The 25,432-nt window shown below is 37.9% G+C and overlaps 1 protein-coding gene across 1 annotated transcript in view; it reads left to right on the top strand.

Moving 5' to 3' along the window:
• The first annotated feature begins 7,605 nt into the window (after positions 1-7,605).
• TNFSF11 (TNF superfamily member 11) overlaps positions 7,606-25,432 on the top strand; it is a 69,734-nt gene continuing 51,907 nt past the window's right edge. The window contains exon 1 of the mRNA XM_074192597.1: positions 7,606-7,975. Within this exon, the coding sequence (XP_074048698.1) occupies positions 7,757-7,975 (219 nt within the window). The 5' untranslated portion in view covers positions 7,606-7,756. The remainder of the gene's footprint in view (positions 7,976-25,432) is intronic.

Below are 25,432 nucleotides of genomic sequence, written 5' to 3'. Positions count from 1 at the left end.
TCCTCATTTCCAACTCTTAAAAACCATGGCTTCCTTCAAGAACCACGTCAAACTCCACTTTTTACCTGAAGCCTTTCTTGATCTTACCAGTTATAAGTACATTCTTTACCCAAACAAGTTCATGCTAATTTTGTATTATATTATGCACATACATATATGTGTAATATGTACACACATTCATATATACATAATGCAATGTGAATATATATAAATACATATGCAATATACATAGTCTATCTTCCCCTTGAGAAAGCTGCCACCTTTCCAGTAGCAACCCTGTGTGGAGACTGCTTTGTTATTTAGGAAACATAAGGTCAATATGATTAAAAGGCAGATAATATAGTTTCATCTTTTTTAAAAGATTCCTTTTAAATGTTACTAATTTGACAACCAGGGGAAAGAGAATAGATAGATAAATAGAGAATAAAAGAAAAAAGATAAGGAACTAGTTGAAAATTTCATCTTTGCCTTTAAAATCATAGTGTTATAGGGCAGTATCCTTCACAAAAATGAGAAGAAAAGAAACAGGGACAATTTGTGGAAAAAAAAACATAGGAAAGATAAATTGACAGGGGATGAAAAAGAGAAACACTAACTCAGAAACTAAATAAAAGACTACTTGTGGTAGCATTTAATTTATAGGAAGTTCAGTGTTGAGTCAATCTCATAATGTGTTTAAAAATATAAGATATTATTAGTTTATCTTAATAAATGAAAACATAAAATATGGGAGGTGATAGTTGTTTATAACAAGACTGCTTTGAATTTTGAGATATGACCCCAAGGAACCTGTCATCAGAATCTAGATGGTGCCTATAGATTATTTCATAGACTGTGTTACAGTAGATTTCTTTTTCTTTACTTTTTAAAAAAATTATATTAATACATATTTTTTGAAATAAAGCAAGCAGTTCTATAACATAGTGCAATTAACAAGATAATTGAACATAAAGCTACAAATCATCTGTGCACAACATGCTATTCCTTTCAATATACAATAAAATTATCATGTAAATTTCTTTTTTTTCCTATTCACCCCACTCTAGAAATGGCTACCATTAGACACAAATAGGTATGTGTGTGTGTGTGTGTATATATATATATATATATATATATATATATATGTAAAATTATTATACATATATTTCTACTTATCTATTCTTTCTTTGGATGCAGAAAGCATCTGTCTTCATATGTCCTTTATGGTTAATTCATGTATTTATAATAGTCAAAATAACTTATTCACTAAAAGTCATTCTTAAGGTAATATTGCTCTTGATGTATACAATGTTCTCTTGGTGCTATTCATTTTATTCTTCATTGTTTCATGTGTATTTTTTCATGTTTTTCTAAGATCTTTATTAAAGATTTTATTTATTTTGAGTTTTACAATTTTCCCCCTAATCTTACTTCTCTCCCCCCACCCCCACCCACAGAAGACAATTTGCCAGTCTTTACATTGTTTCCCTGGTATGCATCTATCCAAATTGAATGTGATGAGAGAGAAAACATATCCTTAAGGAAGAAACATAAAGTATAAGAGATAGCAAATCAAACAATAAGATATCAGTTTTTTTTAAATTAAAGCTAAAAGTCTTTGGTCTTTGTTCAAACTCTGCAGTTCTTTCTCTGGATACAGATGTTATCCTCCATTGCAGACAGCCCCAAATTGTCCCTGATAGTTGCATTGATGGAATGAGCGAGTCCACCAAGGTTGACCATCACTCCCCTGTTGTTGTTAGAGTGTACAATGTTTTTCTGGTTCTGCTCATCTCACTCAGCATCAGTTCATGCAAATCCCTCCAGGCTTCCTTGAATTCCCATCCCTTCTGGTTTCTAATAGAACAATAGTGTTCCATGATATACATGTACCACAGTTTGCTAAGCCCTTCCCCAATTGAAGGTCATTCACTTAATTTCCAATTCTTTGCCACCACAAACAGGGCTGCTATGAATATTTTTGTACAAGTGATATTTTTCATCATCTCCTCAGGGTATAGACCTAGTAGTGCTGGATCAAAGGGTATGCACATTTTTGTTCCCCTTTGGGCATAGTTCCAAATTGCTCTCCAGAAAGGCTGGATGATGAACTCATCATTTCTTATGCATTAAGTAGTATTCCACTATAATCATATACCACATCTTGTCCAATCATTCTTAATCGATTTCTCAATAAAGAAAAATTTTAACCCAAAGGGTTTTTTTTTCAAATCTAGACCAAAATAACTGACATTTTTAATGTGTTTTAAGTTTCCAAAGTACTTGACCTACCTCATTTGATCCTCACAATATCCCCTTTTACATTCAAGAGAAATGAGTTAGAGAATTTAATTGATTTGTTCACATTCATTCAAGTAGCAAGTATAAAGGACTTTTATTTTCAGGTTTTTCTTGATTTGAGAATCAGGGAATCTTATTGCTACACCATGAGGCATCTCAAATTTTAGACTATCCAGTCTTGATGGAATACACTTTTAACTCCTATAGGAGAGGCTGAAACTGTAGATCTCTTGATCTCAGGTCTGAGTTACAGTGGGCAAAGCTGATCTGGTACTCTCACCAGTTTCTGAATTATTATGAAAAAGACCAGAAAAAAAAGGTAGACAGAATGTTGACTAAGAAGGGGCAAACTATCCTATGGCAGAAAATGGTGAACATTAAATTGCCCATGCTGATTAGAGAGAGACTGGGATTGTGAGTGGCCTCTTCACTTCCAACCTGGATCTAGGTGATACAAGGTTACCCAGGTTCCAAACAAAACAAAATAAACCCAAAACTCCAGAATAAGTAGGTGCTTAGACACAGTTATGGCAAGAGTTGCTTTTGATGTATTTTTAGGGAATCAGTCAACAAGGGAACAGAGATCTCTTGGAGGAGGTATTGCCGGCAATGGTTCTTGACTTAGAAAAATGTTAATTGGAAAAGGGAAAATCATGAAATTGTTGCTATTTTTCCCCTCCCAAACCCACAAACATGTATTAAGTCCTAGGAATACAAATACAGAGTTCCAAACAAACAAAAAACCACCATGGTGTAACATTTAAAAATCGATATTTTAAAATAAGGCTGATGCTTTGAAAATAATTATCAGAAATGATGAAATACAGAATGAACTAAAAAAACCCCAATGAATATTCATTTTCTAAAGATTAAATGAAAACAAAAGGTCTGTGAAGGTTATCAAGCAAAAAAAGACGTTTCATGTTGAATATTGTCATTTTTGAAAATTAATTTTGTTGCCTGGCATATGTAAATCAAAGGTGTTCGCTTGCATTTGAATAAAACATTGTATTTATATTATATTTTATTATACAATGACTAGTTACTATTCTTGTCTCAATGTCCAGGTCAATATGGCAATTTTTGATCAAGAGTAGCATGAAGGCAGAGAAAGTGCCCTTTGACTGGCCTCTATTCAAATGTATACCACTGTGTCAGTTACAGAGCAGGACAATGATAATAAATATTACAATTTAAAAAAATACTAAGCTTTATTTAAAATGGTCCTAGGTTTGTTTTTCTTATCTGTGAAACATGAAAAAATATTAGACTAGAACTCTAAGGTTCCTTCCAGATTTGACAGCTTGATTCCATATGGTAACATGATTTTAAATTAGCTAACCTTGCAGATGATCTAGGAGTTTGTCCCATATATCATTGCTATCTTCAGATTTCTAGGACATATTTCTTCCTTCAATGACTTTGCTATTTGGCTTATAGACTTTTTCTTTGGGCCCTATCCTCCTTAGTGATTTTTATATTCACATTAATGGTTGTTCTTATATCTTGGTCTATTGGTCGCTTAATCTCCTTGACTTTCGTAACCTCATGTCTACTCCTCAGTCATCTGTTTACATGGGATGGCCACAACATAGACTTGAAAGTACTCAATCTCCAAGAATGAAATTCCTTTCTCTTACCATGATCTACTGTTGTTTCACCACTCTCACATCCCCATTCTTTGCTCTTAGACTATCTCATTCATTGCTACTTATCTTCTACTTATCTCTAACCCTAATACTCTTGTTTGTTTTACTTTTTTTTTTTTTTTTTTTTGCTAGGCAACAGGGCCAAGTGGCTTGCCCAAGGCCACACAGCTAGGCAATTATTAAGTGTCTGAGACTGGATTTGAACCCAGGTACTCCTGACTTCAGGGCCGGTCCTCTATCCACTGTGACACCTAACCTCCCCAAGTTTTACTTGTTTCATTCACAGTCTAGATCCTCTGGTGAGTCATTTCAATGACATGTATTTCTCTACCATTGGACCTATAGCCCTCTTGTTCTTCCAATGTTCCTTCCCCTCTAGTCCCCAGTGATAAATAACCATGTCTATGGTCTTCCTTGTTTCTATCCCTGAATGCTTCTTGAGAAAGCCATGAAACATTGTTGATTAGGTCCTCTGCAAAATATTCTAACAAACTAGAATCTCACCTCTGTTCAGTAATAATTTTATTATTCTGTTATTGATCTCCTAGCATATTATATTCCCTGCACTGTTCTTCTTTCAAGTCTTTCAATCTACCCTTTTTTGAGACAAATCTCTTACCTTATTAAGATAACTGAAACCATCCTTTGTGAGTTTTCTTAACTGTTCTCTTCCACAACCTTTTCAGATCTTTTCTAGCTTCTCCATTCTTCTCCTTCCCAAAGTGGACTCCTTTGCCTGTCATCATCATCTCAACCCCTTGCAAATTCTCCAGGACCTCAACCTATCGATCTCAATAACCTTCTCCACCCTCACTCTTCACTTTTATCTTTTTCTCTTGTAGATGCCCTTCCAATGATCTCTTTTCCCTCTTCTTCTAATTGCTATACACCCTGACACTTGACAATTTAGTACACATGGATGTCATTAATTAACACTTTTCGGAGGATGATTTCCACATTTTCATTACCAAGCCTAACCTCTTTCCTGAACTCTAGTCCCATATTTCTAACTCTGGGCATTGAGATATTCTCACCAAGATGTCCTCTATGCAATTCAAACTTAATCATTTCCAAACTTAAGCTTCCTCTAAAAGTGGTCACTTTTCCATTGGTGTTAATGATATCATTATTTTCCCAGTCCCCTAGCTTAAAAACTTCCAAATCCTTTAATTTTTCTCTCTCTCTCTATTCCCAACTCAGTCCATTAAGTGGCCAAGTGTTATCAGTCCTCCTTGGCAACAACTCTGTTACTTCCCTACTTCTTGGTTATTAACCTAGGTCAGGGTCTTATTTCTTCTAACATGGACTACTGTGATGCTCTTCTAACTGGTCATCCTGCTTCAATTACCCATTCCAATTTATTCTGCACCTAATGTCTCATAGAATGTCTTTTTTTTTTTAGGTTTTAGCAAGGCAAATGGGGTTAAGTGGCTTGCCCAAGGCCACACAGCTAGGTAATTATTAAGTGTCTGAGACTGGATTTGAACTCAGGTACTCCTGACTCCAAGGCTGGTACTTTATCCACTATGCCACCTAGCCGCCCCATAGAATGTCTTTTTAATGTATATCATGTCACCCCTCCACTAAAAAACCTTTGGTGGCTACCTGATGCTTATTGAGTACAATTCAACTGTTATTCAAGGCCCTCCACAAACATATGAAACTCAATATGTACAAAACAGAACTCATTATCTTTACCCCAAGATCTGCTCTTCAAAATTTCCCTATTTATCACAGGTAAGGGTATCATAATGTGTCACATCAAAGAAGTTCACAAATTTGATTTTTAATTGCCTCCTCCTTCTCTCTTACCTCACATATCAGTCCAGTCCCCAAATCTTGTGGTTTCTATCTCTAAATTATGACTTTTGTCCATTACTAGATCTCTGCTGACTCAGTCAACATGCCAGATTAATCCAACTGATCTCTCTCCTATACTATTATATTTACTTCCTAATCATCCAAAAAATGATTTTGCAAAAAGGCAGATTTGATATCACTCTTCTAGTTAATAAACTCCAATGACTTCCTGTTACCTCTAGGATAAAGCATAAACACCCATTTTCTTTTAAAAATGTTCAGAACTTGTTGTCAATCTACATTTCCAACCTTATTATACTTTCTTTTCTTTTCTATTCTCTATGTCTAGCCAAACTGACCTCTCTCTCTTCTTCAAGGAAAAGAGACCCATCTTTTCTCTCCGTGCATTTATATTTATACTGGCTGACCCCCATTTTGGGACAGCCTTCTGTCCTCTGTTTCTTAGCATCTCGTATTTCCTTCAAAATTCATTTCAAGGGCTACCTTCTGTGGGAAGTCAGCTTCCCCTCCTTAGTCAATTAACTCTTGTTTATTTTGTAGACACTTATATGTGTACATATCTCTTCCAATGGAATGTAACAGGTACATTAAGAATAGGACGTTCCATTTTTTTCTTTGCATTCTGAGTGAGCTATCTTTAGAAATACTCTTTACTTTAGTAATTAACCAACCAGCACTTATTAAGGGCCTACTAATGTGGTAAATATTGGAGGGGAAGGAAAACAAAACAAAACCAAAAAAATCAGTCAGTCCATGCTCTCAATGTTACTATATGTGCAGGATAAAATAGAAGTTGCTGTTGGTGGTGGTCATTCTGGATGATCATTTCATCAGGGATGTGATGCTATGACATGCATGTGAATTGGATTTGAGAGAGGGAATGCTGTGCTAAGTCACCAGCCTCCCTTTCTCTTCCACAGCCATCTGGGTCCAGTGGCCATCTAGATATGGATCAGGATGACTGGAGATGGTCCCCGATGTAAGGCAATCAGAGTTAAGTGACTTGCCCCAAGGTCGCAGAGGTAGAAAGTGTCAAGTGTCCAAAGTCAGATTTGAACTCGTGACTTCCAGATTCCAGGGCTGATGCTCTATCCACTGCCCACAACTGCACTGGAGGACACGAGCATTAAGGAGAATGGAGAAAGACATCTTAATAGAAGAAGGGAAAGAAGCTAGGAGCCAGAGAGAAGTAGGGGAAAGATTTCAGGCAAGGGGAAATGACCAGAATGGGGAAATAAGGTGTCTTTCTGATCATCTTTCCCACTAAAAATCCTCTTAACATCATGTAAAAAAAAATCGCCAATTATTTTAAAAGTTCCTTCCCTGGAAGAGAAAAAAAGTCTTTTCCTTTGTTAGTGCTTCTGGATGAGAGTGAGATCAGAAGGGTGACACAAGAGGTTTTGGGATTATTGATGAGATGAGGATCTCATTTGCTAGTTCCTTCCAGGGACTGGCTTTCCCACAGTTTCATCTCTGAGAAATCTGTCTTATTCCAAAGGTAATAGGGAGTCACTGAAAGTTTGGGGCGTAGAAGGAATGACCCTCCCACTGGAGGGAGATGCAGGCAGCAAGGTGAGGAGGCTACATGGGAGAGGTGGGCGAAGCTGTGGAGGGAATCACTGGGGAGGGGGGCTGTTCTTCCAGGAACAGGACCATTCTTAGCCTGTGGCGTTGGGATTCGCAGTTCGAGCGGCCCCGGGGCGGGGAGGAGGGTGTGCTCGAGCTGGGGAGAGGAAGGGAGGGAGGCAACCAGGGGAGATCAAGAGGTGGGAGTGGAAGAGTCAACTTGGCCCGGGGCTGATTGGCTCCGAGACCCAGCCCTCGCCTGCTAGCTTAAAAGAGTTGGAGAGGCCGGGATCGGCTGCCTGTGTGTGCCCCAGGAGGAGCGGGACTTGCGGACCCCAGGCTCTCCTGTCGCCTCCCCCCGCCTCCACTCCCGCAGGTGCTTTTGAGTTTGCCGCCGAGGGGGAGGCAGGAGGGGAGGGCGAGTGGCCGCTGATCGCGCCATGCGCCGCGCCAGCCGAGACTACACCAAGTACCTGCGAGGCTCCGAGGAGATGGGCAGCGGCTCCGGCGCCCCCCACGAGGGACCCCTGCACCCCGCGCCGCCCCCCGCGCCGCCCCAGCCCCCGGCCGCCTCGCGCTCCATCCTGGTGGCCTTCATGGTCCTGGGGCTGGGCCAGGTGGTCTGCAGCGTCGCCTTGTTTCTTTACTTCAAAGCCCAGGTGAGTGCCAGCCTACAGCGCGTCCGGGGGCCCCTCGGACTCTCTGGCTCTTTCTACCATCACCCCCTCCCGCCTCCCCAGACGTCCGGAGAAGAGGTCTTGATAAAGCTCCTTTGGGCATCTGCACTCCTGAGCTCCATCTGCCTAACCTAGGTGACGTTGGGCAGAGGGCAGAGACTGGCTTCTGCCTGGAGGGAGCTGAGCGAGGAGGGGGCTCCTCCGTTCCCCATCATTTCTCCCCGTACTACCTGTATCCCGCTTGGAAATGAACTTTCCTCAGCCCCCTTCCCACAAGTAGGAAGTTTCTCCACTCCCCCCTCCCCAACTTCCACCCCAAGGACTTAAATAACCTTAGACTTTCATTTTATTCGCATCTTGGAAACAGCAGCCACCCAAGTTCATCTAAGAGCGAAGCTCGCCTCGCCTCGCTTAACCTCCTCCCCTCGCTCCGTGGGCATGGCTGTCGCTTGGGCATTGGCTTTTCATTTCAGGCACCCCCTCTTTAGAGGATGCCACACTGTAGCTGTACCCCGGAGCGGAAGTTTCGGTGGTTCCTGAAGAGCCAGCAGGCGCGGGGCTAGGGCTGGCGTCTTGTGAAGGCTGGATGTATGGAGCATAGGGAGCCCCCCCCCCAATTCAGCCCATTAGCCTTGTTCCCTCACCCAAACGTGATCTTCCTGGGCTTTCTCATGAGGCACAAGGGGTTCCCCTCTCAGCCTTGCAAGAGTGGAGAAGAACAGTGGAGGAGGAGAGACTTCTCCTCCCCAGGGGACTGTCAGCTTACAAACCACAAACAAACAAACAAACAAACAACCTAGCAAATAACCCCTCTCTTTTCTCCTCTCCTCAAGCTAGGTGACCCAGGACAAGATAGTTACCCTCTCTGTGCTTCTGTAAAATGAAGGATTTGCACCCCATGACCCCTAAGGTTCCCTCCAGCTCTAAATCTGGGATTCTGTGATGCAAGCACTGCACTGTAGGGAGATAGTAAAGAAGGCATGGTTATGACTGAAACATTATGCTTTCTGGTGGTTTATGCTTTTAAGTCCTTGTTTTCTTGGAAATTGCAGTGCAGCTGGTTGGATTCATTTAACTCCCCTTGTCTGCTACTCTGAACTCTTTCTCAGAGGAAGTGGGGGGCTGACTGTGCATTTCTTTATGGGAAAAGAAAGAAAGTTGAGGTGGGACTTCTTTGGCTTTCAGACTCCTAGAAAGGTGATTACCAAATTGGGGTGCACCAATGTGGGGAGCTCTGTGATTTGTTAGAGATGAGTAGTAGGGTGTCTGTGTGTTTATGTGTGTATGTGTGTGTGTGTGTGTGTGTGTGTGTGTGTGTGTGTTCACAAGTGAAGAGGGCAGTAACTCTTGGTTTGTGGGATTTTTGTTGAATGTTCATTGAATAGTCTGTCTTGCCAGAAATAGTTTTTGATTGTCTCTTAAAGGGAAAGTAGTTGGTAATATTAGAAAGTAACAAGTTGGCACTTTATAGGATACAGAAAGTCTACATTTAAAATAGTTTATTCAAAATGCAAGCAATTGCTGCCTCCATCCAAATAATTTTAGAACTCAGTTCATTCATTGATAGACACTGCTAACAAATCCTCATTTAGGATTTGTTATGTTTTAATTCAATTTAAATTTGTTGAGTGCCCATACTGTGTGTCACTCCTAGGTGATATGGGATATGTTAAAAAGCATGGTTTAACAAACATTTGTTGAATTCTTAAACTGTATGATAGCTTAGTCAAAAAGAAGAAAACTTTGTTTACAGCAACTGTAAGCCACAAATTCTCCATGACAGTCTTGATTTCATAGAAATAAAATGTATTCCTGGGAATATCCTTTATCAAAGCATGTGTTCTTATTTTTGGTTTAGTTAATTGGGTAGTCCTCAAACCTCAAGAACTCTAAATTGAATTCACCAAAATGGAACAATACTCAGAAAATAGATGGAAAATACAAACTAAATAATGTGGAATTTATAAACAGAAGGAAACAATCTGAAAGATCTTGCATTGGTTCTGCAAAGTAACTTGATTGAAGGTTTCCTGAGGTGACATTCTAAAGTGGTTGTCACATATGGGAAGGGAAAGTTGAGAGAAAGATGGGAGAGTAAGGAGGAACTGAGAGGACCAGTTAGAGCAGGCTTCTTTGTCAGGAACAGAGTAAATGTGGGTTGAGCAGTAACAGGAAATAAATATGGCAAGGTGGGAGGAAAAAGAGCTGGTGGTATGCTGCTATCACTGATTTTTTTTTCCTGAGATAGTAAATCAGATTAGAGATGGTTGCTGTTATGCAACTTCCAGCTGAATGAAACATTATTTGCTATAAGGGTAATGCAGTAATATTGAAAAAATAAACAGGTTTATGTATCTTTTTAAATTCAAAAATATTACTTGGAAAAGAATGATCCCTGAATCTTTTTCTAAAATGTGTATGTCTGTTTGGTGAGATGATGCAATTCAGCAAATGAGTGTTGCAAAATACCTACTTTATACAAGAAAAGCCATAGGCATTGTGAGTACAAAGATAAAAAATAATACTACCTCTGCCCTCAGAAGGCTTTCATTTTATGAATGTGTGAGGAGTTGATCTGAGTGGCAAGATAACAAGCAAATGGACAAGTGAATACAATATAATTTGAGGAGGAAAAGAGTATTAGAGGATAGGCTTATCGAAGGTGGCATATTGGTGTAGAATTGAAAGTATATAAAAATTCCAAGAGAAACAGAGTAGGGGGTAATATATTCTAGCTTGTGCAAAACCATGGAAGCTGGATATTTATAGAAAACAGCTATTATCTCAGTGTGGCTCAAATATAAATGGCATGGGTAAATAAAATTAAATATGACTGGAAAGGTTGACTTCTGCCAAATTATGGTGGGTCTTAATGCAAGATCAGTAGTTTTTATTTAATTCAAGGGACAATAGGTCATTGAATAAGTCATTGAAGATTCTTGAGCTCAGAAAAGATATTAGATTTGAGCATTAGGATGATTATTTGGTTAGTTGAGTGGAGGATGGATCCAGAAAAGAGAAATTGCAAGAAATATGAATGGAGAGGAGGAGACAGATTGGAGAGACAAGTTTAGGCAACTGACTGGATGTGCAAAGTAGGGGAAAGGAAAGAATTAAGCATGATTCTGAGGTTACCAATAGGAATAACCAAATAGATGATGATCCCCTCAATAAAAATCTAACAGGATATTATCTCATTTGAAGTTTTTAATGTCAGTCATCGAATTTCTAGGGAAAAAATCCTAAAGTTTTGAAGATTTGTTTTTCTATTGTACTTTTAGGAAGAATAAATAGTCACTCAATGACATGAATATGATGCTATGATACATCATAATACCATTATAAAAAGGTTATCTCCTAGGGCAGGAAATGCTGGAAGCAACTCATTTAGATGAATATGTCATGAAATATGTTTCAAATACTTTTTGTAGCTATGTGGAATTTCTATTTAAATATAGGAGGCATATGGCAAATATGAGAACTTTTCTGAGATTTTTGGAGGAATTTTATGTAATATAAAATGCCAGAACTGGAAAGAATCTTAGAAATATTCTTATCCAGTTGTTAATTTTATAAATAAATAAATTGACATCCAGGGAGCTGAAATCTCTTGGCCAACATTACAAAAATAATAAGTGACACAGCTAAAATTTAAATATTTCAGTGCCAGTGGATAGAGTACCAGGCCTATAAGACTCATTTTTATGAGTTCAAATCCTGCCTTGGATATTTACTATGTGACCCTGGGCAAGTCACTTAACCTCTGCTTCCTTCAGTCTCTTCAGCTGTAAAATGAGGATAATAATAGTACCTGTCTTTCTAGGTGGTTGTGAGGATCAAATAAATGATTATTTATAAAGCACATAACACAGACCTGAAACATAAATACTAGCTATTATTGCTACTGTGTTGATAATGCTATTATTAAATTCACGTTTCTTTTTGAATTTGCATTGGAATGTGGTTCCAAAGAAAATTAATTTCCATTTTGTGGCTTAGCCATTTGGTATTTCCAAATCCATTTGTGCACGTCAGTAGCTAGTATTAGGTAACATATTTATATGCAACAATTATGCTTGTTATATACAATTCTTTTGCCCTTATATTTTATATTATAGTTATTCACATATATGACATGTTCAGTTGCTGAATTGTAAGCTACATTGGGTAGAGAGTTTGTCTTATTTAATTTTTTTTCTGAATACCAATGCACACAACTCACAATAAATATTTGGGGTTGATAGGACAATGAGGAAAAATTACTGGGTATTGGTATTCTGGACTTGTTGTTCAGTCATTTTCAATCATGGCCAACTCTTCATGACTCCATTTGGGGTTTTCTTGGCAGAGATTCTGGAGTGATTCTCTGGCTCATGTTATAGATGAGAAACTAAGACAAACAGAGTTAAGTGACTCACCCAGGGTCACACTTGTGACTATTAACTAGCTACTAGTAAGTGTCTGAAGTCATATTTGAACTCAAGAAGTTGAATCTTCCTGATGGAGCCCTCTAGGCACTATAATAACACCACCTAGCTGCCCTGGGTTAAGTATGGTAAGTATCAAAGAGTAGAACAATTGGTGGCCATATAGTTCAAACCAAGCTGAAAGGGACCCCTTCTTTAACATATTCAATAAATTGTCTTCTTGAAGACTCCCAATAAGGAAGAACCCAATAGCTCATTTTGGATAAGAGGGTTTCTCTGCCTTGAAACCTGAGTTTGCATCTTTGCAATTTTCATTGAATTGTTACTGGTTCTGTCCTCTGTAGAGCAAAGGAAAGCAAGATCTAATTCCCTCACCCACCAATAATCCTCTAAAGCCTTGAAGAAAGTTTTCTTCTCTTCTGTAAGTCTTATTTCCTCTTGGCCACACATATCTGGTTCCTTCATCCTCTCCTAATTTAATAATCTTCTCAGGACCCTTCACATCCTGGTGGTTTTTTGACTAGACACAGTTTATCAGTCTTCCTAAAATGTGGCTTCCAAAATGGAGAGAACAAAGAGGTCATGACTGGTTTGGATTCAGTGGATGTGGGTTCAAATCACAGCTCTGTTGCTTACTTCCCTGTGACATGAGCAAGTCAATTGATTTTTCTGGGACTCATCTATTCAATGAGAGGATTGAACTAGATGACTTCAAAGGTCCCTTAAAAAGAGGTCCTTGTGACCTTTTTCAAGCCTTTCCTCTCCTAATGCAGTCCATGATTGCATTTGTTATGTTGGCAACCATGTCACACAATTGACTGAGAGTTTATAGGGATCTTCAACCTTAGTTATCATAAGATGGTTTGAAAATACATTTCTTGAGAGTTAGGGATTGCTTCATTATATATACCCCCAGACCTGGAACAACATTGACACATAGTAGATGCTTAATAAAGAGACTGTTATGTGGAACAATAGGGTCAGCAAAATTTGCCTTCTTGAATTCAAATCTGACTTCAGACACTTAGGAGCTGTGTGATCCTAGGCAAGTCCTTTAATCCTGTTTGTCTCAGTTTGTTGGTCTGTAAAATAAGATGGAAAAGGAAAGGTCAAGCCATTCTAATATTATTGCCAAGAAAGCCCCATAATTGGAAAAAATGCAGAAAAAATCAAAGTATTTAATAAATGATTCTTGATGGGTTGATTTAAACAGTAAAAAATGAATTAACTTTAATGGTTTTTGTGTTATGCCTATAGCTAGAAAAAAGAAAGCAATGCATAACCATTCTCTACCATTTAGAATAAAAAATAGAACTATGGCTACACATTTATCATTCATATGATTTTTTTTCCAGGCAATGGGGTTAAGTGACTTGCTCAAGGTCACACAGCTAGGTAATTATTAAGTGTCTGAGGCTGGATTTGAACTCAGGTCCTCCTAACTCCAGGGCTGGTGCTCTATCCACTGCTCCACCTAGCTACCCCCATTCATTCTTTAATATACAAAGAAATATTAAATTTTTTGGAAATGTTGCTTGTAAGTGAATATGCTATCTCTAAACCTCCATAGGTTTAATTGAATACTTAACTGGAGTTGAAAGTTTTCCAAAGACTCAAACTTTTACCATTTGTCCCTTATGTATGCACATACCACAGGAGTGCTGTGACTTACAAAAAACTATCTGATGCAGGAGTGTGGGGGCTGTCTGTTTGAACTCACAGATAACATAGCAGTAGAAATGTCAAGCATCCTGCCTCACAACCCTATTGAGATGAATAAGGCTTTGATGAAATATGAAATGGTTAGCTCATTTATAGGAAATATGGAAACAAGTAATTGTCATTTAAATATTAGTCAATTATAGAGATAATTAAGATATAAATCCATCCCATACTGTGCCATATTTCAAATATGGTCATATAGAATTATTCTTACTAAGCATTAATGAGGTTTTTTGAATAATTTACCTGAAATAACAAATGATCTATTCCTCATATAGTAATGTTATTTGACAGAAATCAATTGATTACTGAGTAATTAAACATAACAAGAAGCATAGACTTTAAAAATTGCTTTTTGTTGATGATCAGTCTTGTTATATTATGTATATAGTGGTATAGGGGCCAGAAGTGAGTGCTACTGGGTGGCTAATGCCAGCTTAGACCCTTTCTTTAATGTAGTCACCTCCACTTGGAAGTATTAGAGTAGAATTACTCACCTATCCAAGTCAAGTGCTCTGTCTTGGCTTTATTTTCAAGAGGGCAAGAGCTGAATAAGTGAGCTGCAAAGACTCTAGAGTCAGAAAATTGTAAGTTATGATTTTTTTTCAAATAAAATAAAAATCTATATTAATATCAAAATTAAAACATTTTATGAAAACGTGTATTAGCTGCTACTCTCTATGGCACTGAACTTGGAGTAGAAATCCAATGAACCTGAATTCTAGGGGTTTACTAGAAAAAAGATAGAATCTATCCATTTACTTTGAGATTCTAAGAGAACTCTGTTGAGGTACTCCCTCCAATAAGAAAGAAGAACTCTTCTTCTCCAGAGTGACTCTTTTCGTGTCTTCCCATCAGTCTGTCACAGATGACTCATTGAATAAGACAATGGATGAATATAAAATCATGTTTATTTAAAATATCTCTAAATAGAATAATTTAAGTGTGTTTATAAGAATTATTTTATGTTTAAGAGCATAGTATTTTTGTTGTTTAGTTATTTGTCATGTCCAACTCTTTGTGACCCCATTTAGAATTTTCTTGGCAAAGATACTGGAGTAGTTTGCCATTTCCTTCTCCAATTCATTTTATGGATGAGGAAACTGAAGCAAAGAGGATTGAGGGATTTGCTCAGGGTCAAACAAATAGTAAGTGTCTGAGGTCAGATTTTTATTAAGGAGGATTAGTCTTTCTGACTTCAGGCCCAATATTTTATATATTGTACCACCTATCTTTTCATTAGAGCATAGTATATATTTTTATCTATTAGTTTAGATATTTTTTTCTTTCTCCTTTCCCTCTCCTCTCTCCTGAGGAATGTATATATAAATTTTCTCCTTTGATACAAAATGTCACCCATCCATGATTTTTTTTCCTCCTGTATCATTTTTGTCCATATTCTTCCATAGATAGTCTACAGAGGATCCAAACATTACGCTGGAAGGCTTTTCCTAAGTGAATCACTGGCTAGCCGTTTGTTATCCATTGTTCTGATCATATGACTGACGCATCTCCTTTTCCCAATCATACATTTTTTCCAATGAGCATCAGTGGAAATATACTAGAAATTACCTCTGCCCTCTCTATATATTTTCATCATCCACTGGGTCATCCTCAACTTTAATTCTTATAATATTATTGAATTGTAACATCATTTACATTCATTGAGCATCACCATGAAAGTGTTTTCCTTCACTTGAGTCTTTTCATAGGTATTTTTACAGTATTAATAACATTTTAAATAAGAACCAACCCATGTATCTAAAACTTCCATTAGAAAAAGAGCAGGTTGACTAAATTGTCATATTAACTGGCATGAAATCCTATTTGTAGGAATATCATGTACAATCTTGGAACTTAATAAATGATTATTGACTAGTATTGTCATCTATCATGGTCATTTAATTCACTTGTGGCCATAGATTTCTGCTTTCATTTCCAGTGATATGTGAATTACAAAATCATTGTAATAGTCTTTTGGTCCATCTATAGATAATCTTCCCCATCCCCTTATCCTTCTAACCCCAATCTTCTGGGCTTACATGACAACTAAATGTGAAACATATAATCAGTTTATTTGTTATTGTACTTGTGGGAATAGATACATTTTTCCTTCAAAGAGATGTAATATTAGGAGTTTCAACTCTATTTGAAGATAGTCTCCTTGAAAAGAAAAAAGAAAAGTCTATTTATTTACTTTGTGTTGGAAGATCATGTTTCTGTAATGGTATTATCTCCAGTGAGTTTTACATTGTCAGCAGGAATTAAATTTGACTATATGAGGATGCACTAAGCATACTGGCATCTGGCCTCTGGCCTCTTTTTGTGGTTGAACACAAGAAATATGCATATTAAGGTTTCTATCTCTGATAATTTCCTTAGTGTCTGAAGACACAGCAATCTTTATGTTACGTTATGTTATGTTATGTTATGCTATGTTATGTTATGTTATGTTATGTTATGTTATGTTATGTTGTGTTATGTTTGTGTTATGAAGTTAGGAGAGTTAGATGCCAATCCTGTCTCTGATGATTGCTACTAGCTGACTGACCTTGACCTTCATTTCTCTCTGGGCTAAGTGGTCCAATGAATAGAGCTCTGAGTATTGGGTCAGGAAGAAGACCTAAATTCATATATGGTCTCAGACACTTGATATCTGTTTAACCTTGGGTTATCTCAATTTCCCCAACTTTAAAATGGGAATACATATAGGACCTACCTACCTACCATGTTGTTTTAAGAATCAAATGAGAATATATTTGTAAAATGCTTAGTATACTACCTCTACTTAGTAGGTGCTTAAGAAACAATTGTTTCCTTCCTTCCTTCCTTCCTTCCTTCCTTTTTTCCTTTTATAAAATGAAGGACTGGATTAAGTTATTGCTAACTCTCTCAGGTCCAACATTCTATGGACTCTTAAGTCACGCCTCATAAGTAAGCAGTTGGTATTTGTTAGTCAAAGAATTTCCTCTTGGGCAATCCTTGTATCTTCTGATACATGTCAGTTATTTTAAATGAAACATGAGAAATAAATATTGATCTTACATCATTGCTTTCCATGTTCCTCTTTCTAGGTAGCTAATCTATTACCAATGGAGATAATTTTATGTTTGCAAAGTTGAGAGAAGAAAATTCATATAAGTGGTTGAACATTGACTGTAAGCTTTGTAAATTGGAATTCAGCTTTACAAAAATGTAAGAGAACCTACAAAGCCATTACTGTTGGAATTAGCAAGTTTTCACTTAGGAAATTGGTTCAAGTAGTGTAACACATTTTGGGGGGTTTTGCAAGGCAGTGGGATTGAGTGGCTTGCCCAAGGTCACATAGCTATGCAATTATTAAGTGTCTGAGGTCAGATTTGAACTCAGGTCCTCCCAACTCCAGGGCCAGCATTCTTTCCACTATGCCACCTAGCTACCCCTAACACATCTTTTTTTTTTTTTTGAAGGGAGGATTAAATCTGCGATCTAACCTCTGATATTATCTCTGATTAGTTGTGTACTTAACCTTTTTTCAGCAAAATAACCTTTTCCCAAGATCATAGGAACATAAATTTAAAGCTTGAAGGGACCTCTGAGGCTGATTCCTATAAGAAGTGAAGTGACTTGCCCAGGATCATCACAAGAACTAATGTCTTAGGGAGAATTTGTACTTATATTGCATCAACTCCAACTCCAGCATTCTCTCACCAATAAATCTAGCTGCCTCTTTCCCTACTTGTTAAATGGTAGGAATTTAGAAGAGAATAAATATTCTTGAAGTGTTCAGAGTTCCTTGGAAGAAGAATGCTATGGGTGCTATCACCACCACCTTCACCACCACCATCATCATCATTTACTCTCTTCAGTTTTCTTTATGTCTCATGCAATTTTCCTTTTTTTAATTTCTAGATAAAGATATTCTCACTTTTCATAAAGAAATTGATTATGGTAGCTACTGGTAGGATACTTTGAATTTATTGTCTTAGCTTTTGGCAAATGAAAAGCAATTGTTTGTTTTCTCCTCTACTAAGCAGTGAATCTGTTTTTTTTTCCTTCAACAGCTACTTGAGAGGCAATGTGGTGTGATCAAAAGGGTGTGTAGCTGGAGAAGCAGGTTCAAATCTTGCTTCTGCAACATTTTATTGGTTGGATCTTGGGCACTTCCCCTTGATGAGCCTCTATTTCCTCCTTTATAAAATGAAGAAGGTTGTTGAAGCCATTTCCCAAGTGCAATACCTTGATATGGAGTCAGAGAATAAGTTAAACACTTGAATTTGATTTTTGCTCTTTGTGTGACGCTGAGCAGGTCAGTTTAACTCTCTGGATCCTCAGTTTCCTCCTCTGTAAAAATGAGGTCAATGACCTCTAAAGGTCCTTTTCTAGGATTCTATGATCCTAAAATGGTTTTTGTCCTCAGGAAGTTTACAGTCCCTTTAGAAGGTCTCTCCCATTTAATGAAAGCAATATTTCTTTTTAGGAATAGCTTAATTTCTACAATTCTTTCTGATTTCTAAACGTGTGATCTATTGAAATCTGAAAAATAAAATTTAAAAACAATAACTAGTGCCTTGCATGTATTTATGTGCTTAATAAATGTTTATTGAATAATTGAATACTGCCCTTATCCATGATAATTGTTTTCCACTTATTTTCTTTAGAACTTAAATTTCATGTTACTCTTGAATTTTTTAGTTTTAAAATGTTTGTTAAAAACAAACAACTAACTCAAACCAGAAGTTGTTTGACCCTTTCCTTCAATTCTTATTATTTTTATTCATCCTAAACTCCTATTATGTTTTATTACAATAAATTAATGAAATTGCTTTTAAAATTTTGGAACTTTTTTCAATTTGAATTTTTCTGACATTTCTATCTAAATCAAATTCATTGCAATCACTTCTTTTTAAAAAACATTTAAAAATTTTTTCAGGGGCAGAGCCAAGATGGTGACAAGAGAATAGACTCTTTTGGGTGCTCTCTCTCTCTATAATATTTCAAAACTCATAAAATAACGACTCTAACTAAATTTTCAAGAGACAGAACCCACAGAAAGATCCAGTGAGGCAATTCTCCAGCCCAAGGTAACCTGGAAAATAATGGAAAGGCTCCACTCCATGGCGTTGGAGGTGTGGCCTCCACAGTGAAGAAACTTCAGCCTCCTGTGAACAGCCCCAGAACATCTGGGAGCCACGGCTCATGGCAGCAGGGCAGTTTTCTGACCTACACCTGGGGAGTATGGGGCACAACTTGGAAGATCAGCAGGATGACCTCTGCCAGAGGGCGGGTGTAAAGCCTAGACCTTAAGGCACTCAGCCGGGACCCAGAAGCCCAGGTCCAAGAAATGGAAGCAGGTGGAGCCAGTAAGCAGGAGCCCCCAGGCAACTGAGCTTTGAGTGCTCAGCCTACCAAAGGTAGGGGAGTAGAGAGAGACTTTCAAGGTCTGTCCTCTGTACCTGAAACAGAACTCTGGGGCTCTGACCACATTCAGATACTGATCACCATCTAGGAGCCACATAGAACAGCAGGCCCCCCCCCTCAGCCCCATGGTGTGTGTGGGGGTGCCTGTGGTCATTCACAGACCAGGAGGGAAGGCATAGCCTCACACACTGAGATCCTGGGGGGGGGGGGTCACAATAATACTCAAAAGCTCAGGAAGCACCCCCAAACCAGGCACAGGATGGGGAAATGAGTAAACAAAGAAAAAAAGAGAAATACCATTGAGAAATACATTGTCTATGATCCCAAGAAGGATCAAAATACTCAATTTGAAGATGAGGAAGTACAAGCTTCAGCATCTAAAGACTGCAAGTAGGGGCAGCTAGTAGGAGCAGTGGATAAGCACCGGCCCTGGAGTCAGGAGTATCTGGGTTCAAATCTGGTCTCAGACACTTAATAATTACCTAGCTGTGTGGCCTTGGGCAAGCCACTTAACCCCATTTGCCTTGCAAAAACCTAAAAAACAAGACTGCAAGAAAAACAGAAATTGGGCTCAGGCTAAGTTATTGAGGAGAAGAATGCTTTAAAAAGAAAAATTGGCCAGATGGAAAAAAGAGATAAGAAAGCTCTCTGAGGAAAACAAATCCTTCAGATCTAGAATGGAGCTAAAGGAAGCTGCTGGCTTTACAAGAAGTCAAGATACAATACTTCAAAACCAAAAGAATGAAAAATTAGAAGAAAATGTGAAATATCTCATTGAAAAAAACAACTGATCTGGAAAACAGATTTAGGAAAGATAATTTAAAAATTATTGGGATACCTGAAAGTTATGATCAGGAAAAGAGTATTGACATCATTTTTAAAGGATTCCTATAGGAAAATTGTCCAGCTATCCTAGAAGAAGAGGGCAAAATATAAATTGAGAGAATCCACCAATCTCTCCCAGAAAGAGATCCAAAAAAAAGACAACCCCCAGGAATATTATAGCTAAGTTCCAGAACTCCCAAGTCAAAGAGAAAATATCAAAAGCAGCCAGAAGGACACAATTCGAATATCGTGGAGCTGCAGTCAGGATCACAAAGGACTTAGCAGCAACTACATTCAGGGCTCATAGGGCTTGGAATATAATATTCTGGAAGGCAAAAGAGCTCAGAATGCAAGCAAGAGTCAACTACCCAGCAAAAGTGAACATACTCTTCCAGGGAAAAAGATGGACTTTCAATGAACCAGGGAAATTTCAAATGTTCCTATTGAAATGATCAGAGCTGAACAGAAAGTTTGACCTTCAAATACAGGACTCAGGTGAAGCACAGAGAGTAGAGGAGAAGCATAAAATATGAGGGAATTAATGATGATGAATTACATGTATTCCTGCATAGAAAAAATGATACTGATAATACTCATAAGAAACTTCTCATTTAATAGAGCAGATAGAAGGAGCTTTTATAGATGAAGCACAGGAGAGAGTTGAATTTGAAGATATAATATATTGTAAAAATTGAGTCAATGGCTAAAAGGGAAATGTAATGGGAGTGAGAGAAAGGAGAGGTAGAATAGGCTAAAATATTTCATATAATAAGATTTTTTTTTATTACAATGAGCTATTGCAATGTTATGGAAGGGGGGGGAAAGGTGAGGGGGAATGAAGGAACCTTCACTCTCATCAGAGGTGGCTTGGAGAGGAAACAGCATATACACTCAATGGGGGTATAGACATCTGGAGTAAAAAGGAGAGAAGGGGGGACAGGGGGAAATGTGAGTGATGGAGGAGAGGGTGAACCATGGGGGAGAGTGATCAGATATAACACATTTTTTTTTTATTTCTTGCAAGGGGCTGGGATTGGATGGTCTGTCTGAGACAACAGGGCCAGGGCCAGGTGGTTCCTGGGCTTAAGGGGTGGAATGTGGGCTCAGGGACTCTTGGCCCCAGGGCTGGTGATCAGTTTACTGCACCACTCAGCTACCCTACAGCACATCTAAGAAGAGGGACAGAGTGAAAAGAGAGAGAAAATATAGTGCATGGTAGTGGAGAAGTACGAATGGAGGGAGTTGCGATCAGCAATGGCAACAGTGGAAAAATATGGAAGTAGCTTTTGTGATGGACTTATCATAAAGAATGTGATCTGTCTGTGACAGAGGTGGTGGTGTTGGAACACAGACTGAAGCACATTTATTATGATTATGATTATTATGATGATGATTTTATTTTATTTTTGGTTTTTGAAGGGCAGTGGTGTTGGGGTGACCTGCCCAGGGTCACACAACTGGGTGATTGTTGGGTGTCTGGGGCTGGATTTGTGCTCAGGTGCTCCTGGCTCCAGGGCCGGTGCTCTGTCCACTGCACCACCTAGCCTCCCCTTATTATATTTTTAATTTTAATGTTAATGTTTTTCTCTTTCCTTTAATGCTCATGAGGGTCAATATTTTTTGGGGGGAGGTGGCATTATATTTACTCTTGAGAATATTTTAGTAATGTATAAAAAAATCATTTGTACAAAAATAAAAATGAATATAATAAAAAGAAAAACTTTGAGAAAAAAAATTTTCCCCAACTACATGCAAAAACAAGTTTCAATATTTACTTCCAAAATCTTGAGTTCCAAATTCTCTTCCTCCCACTGCACTCTGCCTTATTGAGAAAGCAAGTTATTTGCATATCACTTTATTTTTTATTTTTTTTAGGTTTTTTTTTTACAAGGCAATGGGGTTAAGTGGCTTGCTCAAGGTCACACAGCTAGGTAATTATTAAGTGTTTGAGGTCGGATTTGAACTCAGGCACTCCAGACTCCAGGGCCAGTGCTGTATCCACTGCGCCATCTAGCTGCCCCTAATATCACTTCTTTAAAAGATGAATTGATTGTACTTGTATTTCTGTTAACTTCCTTCATTTAATACTTGGTCAATAATTTTTAATATTTCATTCTTTCCAGTGTAGAAGGTGGGAATGGTTGGAAATATTTGCTGAGATTAAAGAAAATGGGCCTTTATTTAGCTGTTGAAATTATCATCTTTTGTTTGAAGATGTAAATATAGCAGTAGCTTCCACATTTAGAATGTTGAGAACCTCTACTTGATGGAATATGGGGAGAAAACTGGCTTGGGTATTTGCTGACTCATTGCATCTTATTGAGAATAGTTGATTGAGTCCTGGCTATAAAGAATTTAAGTTGATCTTTGGACTATGAAAAGGAAGAGGTAGATCAGTTGAAAAGAACATCAGGACCCCTTGGATAGAGGTAAAACCTTTACACGTGCATAAAATCCTCTGGAAAATTGCTCCCCCTGAGAAATGGTATCTAAAAAGAAATAGTAGAATCTCTCAGCTGGAAGGATGATTGCAAATTAGGGAAGTAGTGTATTGGTAAGAATTCCTAGACCTTGCCTCCTAGAAAGAAGAGGGAGGATTTCCTCTACAATATCAACTTCTTGAAACCAGACATGACCTCAGAGGTAGAAGATCAGAAAAGAGTCACTATAAAGAAAAGCTGACTAAGATCCTATTCTGGACTACTACTATGAATTATGTCACCAAGTCTAGTTGGAAAGGGCTTGGCTAGTAGTACCACACGCAAAATTCCCTTTTGTGGGGAGCCCCAATTATTGTATAGAGCTTCTTGTAAATCTGGAGGTCTCTAGAGGAGAGCAGGGCTCTTGGCAGAGTCTAAAGGATTATTTCTCTTTTGGCCTTTAGGGAATTTCTTTCTTTTGGGCAACTAAACCATAGGGTTGCACTATGAGTCTAAAAGATTTTAATTTTGGAAAGTACAGAGTAAAGATGGCTAATGGTGATTTGATACCTAATATAAATAAAATGATTCTTTTTTTCCAAGGTTTTGCAAGGCAATGGGGTTAAGTGGCTTGCCCAGGGCCACACAGCTAGGTAATTATTAAGTGTCTGAGGCCGGATTTGAACTCAGGTCCTCCTGACTCTAGGGCTGATGCTCTATGCACTGTGCCGCCCAGCCACCCCCAATAAAATGATTCATAAGAGAACACCTAGCTGCTCATGATGAATTCCAATCAAATCTCTCTCTGATAAGCAGATCCATAAGAAATGAAAATGCTGCCAAATGGAATTGCTGATTTAAAAGATTGTGGAGATTAGGTATGGGGAAAAGAGTAACCATCTTTATTTTAAATAAATGGGGAAGAATAGCATATATAAGCTATAGGCCATTTCACTTGACTTCAATGCTGGCAAAATTAGAGAACCTATTATTGAAGAATTGTTTATTGAATTTTTAGAAAAACTCTTATTATAAAGAGGCAGCATTATTTCATCAAGAACAGATCATGGGGGCAGCTAGGTGATGCAGTCGATAGAGCACTGATCCTGGAGTCAGGAGGACCTGAGTTCAAATCCAGCCTCAGAGACCTAATAATTGCCTAGCTGTGTGACCTTGGGCAAATCATTTAACCATAAATAAAAAATATATACAAATAAGTATAAAAATAAAAAAGAACAGATCATGCTAAACTAATCTTTATTTGGATAGTATTTCTAAAGTAGAAGATCAGAGGAATGATATAGATTTAGTCTGTTTGGATTTTAGCAAAGAATTTTATAAAAATCATGTTATTTGTCTGGAAATGATGGAAAGATATGGCAGAGATAGAGATGGGATTGTTTGAAAGACAACTATATATTTTTTAAAATGGTCATTAGTATTTCTATGTCGATTTGAAAAGAAGTCTCCAGTGGGCTGTATCAAAGATTTGTGCTTGTCCCATTGGTATTTAATGTTTCTTTTTTTTTTTAAATCAAGGACTTAGATAAAGGCTTATGAAATTTTCACACAAAGATGGGGGGAAACATTTATACAGTGTATGACATTATTTTCCAAAAGATTTTCCTATATTGAACTGAAACATAAAAAGGCTAAAAGTGAGGCTTCATATTTGGCTTTAAAAATTGCTTCAAAAATTCAGGATGGGGATTGTGTGATCCCATGGGGAGAAATATCTGGGAGTTTTTAGTGAACTATAAATGGAATATGAGTTAACATTGTGAGATAGCAGCTAAAAAACCTAATTCTAATGTTCCTGGGTTGTGTGAGGAGGCTTAGCTTCTTGGAATAAGGAATGATAGTTAGACTATTCATGGACTAGTATGTTCATTCTGGGCACTACAGTTTAGGAAGAATATTGGTGAGTAAGAGCATGTCCAGAGGACAGCAACTAAAATGGTGAAAGGACTTGAGTCCATGCTCTCTGAGAACTAGGGATATTTGACCCGGAGAGTACTAGCGGTAATATAACAGCTATCTCAAGTGTTTCAAAGAGATAAACCTTTCTCTCTTCCTACCCTCTTCTTCTTCTTCATCTTCATCTTGTTCTTGTTCTTGCTCTTCTTGTTGTTTATGTTCTTTGTCATTTTGTCTTGTTCTTGTTCTTCTTTGGTGTCTTCATCTTTTTCTTTTTCTTGCTCTTCCTCACTTTCTTCTCTTTGCTCTCTGTCTCTGTCTCTGTGTCTCTATCTCTATCTCTGTCTCTGAATCTCTCTGTGTGTCTCTGTCTCTCTCTGTCTCTCTCCCTCCCCCTTCTCTAAATCTTTTCTAGATCATTACTGTTTTCAATGAGATGTGATCTCTACCACCAGGTAGCATCCAAACAGATGAGATCCCAGACTTGAATATTTGACCAAGGAGAAAAAACGGCAGTTCACTGTAAGAGACACTATTTGAAAGCTTGCTTGGGAGCTGAAGGACTTTTAAATCTTTCTCTGAGGAGACAGACACAATTATATTCTCCTGTTTCTAGGGTGGCCCCCAGATCAGGTAAAATAAAGAAAATTTTAAGATTTACAGGAGAGAAACTAGTATTGAAGGGGGAGGTGAGGAATTAAATAGTGATTTATGGGAAACCTCTAAGA

Source organism: Macrotis lagotis, chromosome 6 (genome assembly GCF_037893015.1).
Source record: "Macrotis lagotis isolate mMagLag1 chromosome 6, bilby.v1.9.chrom.fasta, whole genome shotgun sequence".
Lineage (NCBI taxonomy): Eukaryota > Metazoa > Chordata > Mammalia > Peramelemorphia > Peramelidae > Macrotis > Macrotis lagotis.
Note: the sequence above shows the minus strand (reverse complement) of the source record. Positions and strands in the feature narration are given on the sequence as shown.